The following is a 6,276-nucleotide window of genomic DNA, read 5'->3' as shown; positions in this document are numbered from 1 at the left end:
GGGATGGGTGTTTTCCATTAGAGCATGAACTACTACCTACAAGTAAAGAGTACTTGGTATGAGTTACTAAATTAACTCCCTTAGATATTTAGTATAAAAAATGTACTTATTATGAGTTGGTAGTAGAATTTTTAGAAAAAAATAGAAAATAGATTACTCATAGCAGATATGCAGTTTAGGATAGAATTTATTAAGACAAAATTCCATGATGGATAGGTTTTTGTAGTTAATATTAGATGATGGCAAATGAAAGTAGCCCTCATTGTTAAAATGAAAAAAAGAATTTTATTTTGTTTTATTAATAGTTCAATATTAATAGTTCAATATTAATATTGAAAATATATATATGTTATTAAAAATAATATATGTTATTAAAAATTATATATATATATATATATATATATAATAAAATAAAATAAAAAGATCAAAAGAGTTGAAAAGAAAAGAAAAGAAAAAGGAATAAAAAGGAAAGAAAGGAAAAAGAAAAAATATTTTTTTTTTGGGTGATGAAGAATGGCGAGAGGCTGCCACATGGCGGCAGCTGGCTCGCTGATAGGGATTCGGGCCGCCGCGGTTCCCTGTGTCTTTTTTTCAATTTTTTTCGTGGAGAGTGGAGAGTTCAAATAGCCCTGGAAATTCTTCCGGAGCGTGATTTTTTTTGTACGTGTACGCAATTGCAGCTTGGATCGAGAGGTTGTGACACACAAGATTCACGCCTTTCATAACAAGGGGTGCAGCTGTGCTTCGTGGAGGACGTCCTCGTCGGTTCTGATCAGCGACGGTGTTGGTTCAGCTACAGTTCCTCGGTGACTGTGGTCTAACGGTGCTGGTCATTCTACATTGTTGTGGTCTTGTTTTTTGGTTGTCGTCGTTTACATTGAGGTGCTGTGGTGCAGCATCGTCCTGGTGGTTGCCGTATGTGTGGCATAGAGCCATTTAGATCGTGGAGTGGGCGCTGGCCGTTTCTTGGCGTGTTTTTGCTGGAGGTCCACTGTGGCGGAGTGCGGCGTGAGGGGATCTTCTCATGTTCGGTTGCAGCAGTGGTGCTACGGTGTGTTGTACATTGGGCTTGGGTGCAAGTTGCCGAGGATGATTGTGTTTGTTTTGTTCTAGGCAGTTTGACGCTTGAGCGGTGGCTAGTATCGATAGCGACATCGACGAGGAATCTTTCATGTGGAAGCCACTAACATCATCAACGACCTCTTGTTTTTCCTTGGTTTTCCTTTAGCATTACAAACGCTCCGGCTGTGAGGGGCATTTTTTCCATTTTGGTGTGCACGGGTTGGCGCTGCGGTGCAGCAACAAGTTGCGTAAATATCTCCTCGCTGTTGTGCAGCAAACTATTGTGTCTTCCTTGTCAGATTTCGGAAGGTCCGCATTTTTGAGGGCTGACTTGGAGGTGTTGCTTTCGTGGGCAGCGTCGACATGTGCGTGGACCAGAATTCTTTAGTGGTGTTCTTCTTTTCTCTCGTATGTGGTAGCGGTGCTACCATGGACCAGTCAAAAACCAGTCAAAAATCTGGTAGCGGTGCTACCAAGGACCAAGGAAAAATTTATGGCATTAAATTGTTGAGTGAATTATTATTGTATGGATAAGCTTACTGCACATTCATGCCGGTTTAGGGTTGCTGTTCAGCTGCAGCAGCGAGCACTTGTGTTCTGAAAGTAGCGGGGAGAGATCATTATCTGGGGGTTTAGGAGGGGTCGTGTTCCTGGGATCGGGCTCTCATCGTCGGTTGCCTGTTGAATCGGGTCGTGGAGGAGAATGGGGGACGCTGATAAAGATTTGGACGAGCAGATACGAGAAGTGGAAAAGCAGATACGAAGCGTGGGAGAGGAGATACGAATAGTGAAACAGGAGATTGAAAGAGTGCAAGAGCGTATCGAAACGTGCTCTAACCTTCAAGAGAAAGCGCAACTTCGGGACGAGAAAGCTCAACTTCGGGACAATGAAGCGCAACTTCGGCGCGAGAAAGGGCAACTTCGGGACAAGGAAGCGCAACTCCGGGAGCAAATCCAACAAGGACGAGGTCACTCCTATTACTCATCATCATCACGTCCATCTCCTCATCATCTTTGTCCTTCAATGCTCCCAGGGGCTGCTGGATTCTTGGGCGAGGATTAATGTCATGGTCATGAAATTAGGGCTGACATAGAATCGGATAGGTTACTTCTCTGGCCTCGATTGTTCCATGGCCGGTTCTCTGTTGCTAAACTAGGTGGTCTGGGTAATGTTTACTCTTTTATTATGGACCATTTGGAAGCGATCTGTCTCTAGAGTTGTCCTAGGACCTGTTGAGATCCTTTTGGGTTTGGTGCTGTGTGTGAAGGTGCATGTATGAGCAAGCAACGGGATAAGTTATATAGTTATGTTTGCCTGTGTATCAAGAAAAGTATCTGTTTTCCCAGTTTACCAAATGTATGCCTTCCTCGACCAACACAATAGCAATCATTGCAAGTATAGTACTTGGTGTGTATGGATTTTTTATTTTAATTACTGGATTGCATGTGCAGATAAATGCACAGAGTTTGAATGGCTACGTCAGGACATGCCGTCGTGGGACTCAGGGAGTTGTTCCAAGACACCAAGCACCACGCAGAAGGAGCGGATGTACACGCCGGTAAGAGTAGAGTATTGGAATGTGGTGAAAGACATTGAAGAATATCTTAACAAGGCAGATAAGTTGAAGCGTATATATCAGAAAGTGGATAACCTTACAGTCACTAGAGGAAAGCGAAATTTGGAAGACGTCGCCGGTTCTGTTGTGGCCAGCACCTGCGATTTTGTTAGTAAGAAGCTACCAGGTTCCTTGGTAATATACGTCCGGGAAGCCAGCCTTGAAGTGCCACCTGAACCCGTAGCAGAGGGAGGAAACTCGAAGAACCCAGACGGATCGAAGGCTGAGGACAGAGAGGTTCAAAAATGTCTCTTTTATTCCAAACCTCCTCGTGTGGATATGTTAGTTCAATCCAACGGCAAGGACGTTGCTGTTTTTGAGCTCAAGAATGGAGGTCTCGGATGTCCCGTGCCTATCTACAAACTGTGGGCAAGATGCTCATGCCGGACAGGTTCAGTATGGCCAGATCTCATTTGATTTTCGGTTAATTCCCGTCTCCACGATTTGTCAAGAGTTTTCAGTTGTCAAGCCTGCTGATATGGAGGCTACATTTTTTCAGGGATCGACCTCAACTGCTGGTGCAATTCTGACATCTCGGAAGGACATGCCAGGAGTATTCTTAATTGCATCCTTCAGGTGTATGAACACTTGGTTTTGTAAGCTGTTCATTAACCCTTGTCTACCTCGGGGCTATTCGGGTGGGGCTAGCTCAACTTAGAGCTCAGCGTTGCAAGGTCTGCCACTGCCTTTGTCATAATATTCCTGTAATAGGGTAGTCCTTTTTTACAAAGCTTCGTGTTACCTGGGCAGCTTTTTGGTGGTGCTTGGACCTGGTTTTATTCTTCTCGCAGGTTTAGCTAGTCTTTGCTTTTGTCCACACTCCTTTGTTGTTCCATCATTCTTTTGTGTAATTTTTAGCGCGTCCCATGGTTTACGTTCAGGGATCAAAAGGCCCCGTGAGGAACCTCATTTTTTCCTCCACTTTTGGCTGCCGGTGGATTTTCTGCTTTTTAGTACTGAAGTTGTTAGGACTTCTCGCAAGATATTAAGAAAGCAGATGTTCCTGAGGTTCGAAGTGCTCAGTTATTTCAAATCCTGGTACTCACAGGGATGTCTCTTAAATTGGATTGGCCCTCAAATGAGAAGCTGATGAATACAGTGTGAGTTGGTCCTCATTCTACCTTCTTTCTCGTTGAGTTGCAGGGCTGAAGTTGGGTATGGCGTTCTCACCGATATCCAGAACTGGTATCTCTTCAAAAGAGATCACACCTGCTGCCTCTACATCTCAGTGGGTTTCAAGTGGGATGATCGGCAACCGCCTTTACCTGCTGCAATTGCTTATTTGGTCAATTCTGCTGTTGACACCCGTGGTGAGTTTGATGTTTCACCCAGGAAAGGTGAGCGTCCCTGGAGCTGGGAGGCTACCCCTTGCACCAGTCCCAGTGGCGGCTCTGACGATGATGAAGATGAGGACAATACCTACAAACCGAATGAGCACAAAATCGGTGATTGCGAAACGTCTCCAGCTAGGTAACCTGTCTAGCCAGCTACCCAAGCATTGGCATATTTCTTGTGGATACATAGAAGAGAACAAACGGTGGAATGATGGCAAATGCATGTACAGGACTCGAGGGGCATGCTCAAATATGAGGCAAAAGCAATTGCAGGAGATTCCTGCATCAGACCTACATCTGGACGACCGCCCCATCACCAGTGTGGGATGGAGCGGCTGCGTGGTTGGCGGCATTTTGAATGGTCGCCGCGTTGCAGTGAAGTTCGCTCCCCGCAAATCCGAACGTGCAGAGGTGAGCTGGAGTCGTGTCGTGGAAATCTTGCGTGCCCATCTAAATGTTCACTATAACTTGATCTAAATTGGGGCTTACTTGGAGTGGTCCTGTCAGCGATTGCTTTTGTAGCAGGCAGTCTTTGTTAGTTGCAACGTGGAGCATTTTTGTGTTGAAATGCATGTGCAGTTTGCGACACCTTACCGGCTTGTGATCTTGTTTTGTATATGCCGTCTTCTGGCCGTGCTTGTACAGGCTCTCCTGAATGAGGTGGACGCCTACCTAAAGCTAAAGGAGCATTGGATGGTTTTTGTGCCCCCATTAGTAGGATATGGAACCACAGCCGATGGCCGGATTGTTTTCATAGCAACAGAGTTGATCGACGGCAGTCCACTCGGACCTGGTAAGTAATAAGCTCTTGAAACCAGCAAAAGGGGATTGTGGTTGTCTTCCTCCTTTCCCGAGGGCTGCTTACAGCTTAACTATGGTACCGGAACAGTATCTCTGGCGCTCTACGATCACCAGGCAGAGGAGGCATTTGTTTACTTTTCAATGCATTGTTATTGGTTCACAGGAACAGTGACCGAGGAAGTGGCCACTGCGGCACTTCAGGCGCTTGGTGCAGTCCATGCGTGTGGACTGCTTCATGGGGATGTCGAGGCACGGAATATTATGGTTGTGCGGGGTGGACAGCCTTCTGTCCGCCTTGTTGATTTCGGCTTTGCGCAGTGCAGTGGCAGTAGGGACTCGCAGAAGGCAGAGCTCAGGAAGTTGCAGCGCCTCTTGCAAGACATGATGGGAGTTGGGGTGGGGAAAGAGTCTGGTGGAAGATGTCCTCACAAGCAGCTTTGTTTAGTATAGTGTAACCACCTTTTCAAGCGACTCCGGTGAGGGAGACTCCGGAATGCCAACCTGTTCGGCGTGTAGAGGGCAAATGGTGGTGTTTACCGTGCCCACATTTTATCTAACAGATTGTGATGGGCAGAATGAGAAGAGTAGAACATACATTTGTTCATTAGACCATGGGAAGACTCCCTCTATGTCTACAACACGTTGCATTCACTCCCACACGACGAGACAGGTATTGGAACTTTTGATGACATGTGCGCTGCATGAAGGCAGCTGTCGTAATGTACGGCGAAAACTTGCCACTCAAGGCAAGTGCTGCTACGCGATAATTTGCCAAATATAAGCTACTGCACAAAGTTGGTGCGTCTAGGATTCAAATAAGGATTTCTTTCATTTTTTTAAACTTGATGCAGTTTTGCAGAACTCAAAAGTTTTCGTGGGTCTGAATCCAGAGCTTGATATTGTGTGGCTATTGATTTACAGTGTATTTTCTTATCTACTGTGCCATGGAATGTATTGTCAACATGTCTCCAACTTGCGATTTCTGCATTGAGAGTTTTGAGAGATTTGAATGTTGTGCTAGCAAATTGGTATAGGTGCTCTCTCCATGAGATTTTTGGGAGTTGGAAACTTCGACTTGCAAGTTAGTCCTCCCTTCTTCCATTATGTTGATAGATGTACTATGTGTGATCATTTGTTTTGATGGAGTGACTGGTTTTGGTGTAGTAGAATTTTGCTTTCAGTATAGGGTTTGCTAGGGTTTTTCTATGTCTTCTTCGGCAGGAATTGTGGCTAAATGTAGATGAATGAAGGACTACATCATCTTGAATCATCTTGAAAGTTGGTGTTGATTAATTTCATGTAGATTTGGAGCTGCTTTATACAAGGAGTCGAGGCCAATTCATGGCTAAAATCCACTCCTTCCATTGGTTGAGAAGTTGGAGCTTTCCTCAAGCCCTTCATGCTATGAGTCAAGGCCATTCTCTGAAACTTAAAATGAAGTAAAGACCAATGTTGGGAGGATG

The 6,276-nt window shown here is 45.1% G+C and overlaps 1 protein-coding gene across 4 annotated transcripts; it reads left to right on the top strand.

The window, feature by feature from the left end:
* Positions 1-629: 629 nt before the first annotated feature.
* LOC112285854 (uncharacterized) lies at positions 630-5,758 on the top strand. 4 transcript variants are annotated; one of them, XM_024527145.3, is made up of 8 exons: positions 630-823; positions 1,118-2,030; positions 2,515-3,069; positions 3,178-3,274; positions 3,822-4,148; positions 4,243-4,423; positions 4,658-4,805; positions 4,977-5,758. In XM_024527145.3, exons 2-8 carry the CDS (start codon positions 1,766-1,768, stop codon positions 5,261-5,263), a joined length of 1,860 nt encoding a protein of 619 aa, XP_024382913.1. In that variant the 5' UTR covers positions 630-823; positions 1,118-1,765; the 3' UTR covers positions 5,264-5,758. The 4 variants fall into 4 exon arrangements, with proteins under 4 accessions (XP_024382913.1, XP_024382912.1, XP_090108901.1 ...); XM_024527144.3 differs by having other exon boundaries at positions 630-1,305; positions 1,419-2,030; XM_090252775.1 differs by having other exon boundaries at positions 630-2,030; positions 3,822-3,863; positions 4,011-4,148.
* The last annotated feature ends 518 nt before the right edge of the window (positions 5,759-6,276 follow it).

Source organism: Physcomitrium patens, chromosome 8 (genome assembly GCF_059467195.1).
Source record: "Physcomitrium patens ecotype Gransden chromosome 8, ASM5946719v1, whole genome shotgun sequence".
In the NCBI taxonomy this organism is placed as follows: domain Eukaryota; kingdom Viridiplantae; phylum Streptophyta; class Bryopsida; order Funariales; family Funariaceae; genus Physcomitrium; species Physcomitrium patens.
This window is presented reverse-complemented; position numbering and strand designations above follow the sequence as displayed.

Bases quoted from the DNA above. Each gene is read 5' to 3' on its own strand.
- LOC112285854 (XM_024527145.3), top strand. From the start codon at position 1,766: ATGGGGGACGCTGATAAAGATTTGGACGAGCAGATACGAGAAGTGGAA. The intron at 3,275-3,821 runs GTAAGCTGTTCA...GTTGAGTTGCAG, and splicing joins GTGTATGAACACTTGGTTTT to GGCTGAAGTTGGGTATGGCG. The intron at 4,424-4,657 runs GTGAGCTGGAGT...GTGCTTGTACAG, and splicing joins GCAAATCCGAACGTGCAGAG to GCTCTCCTGAATGAGGTGGA.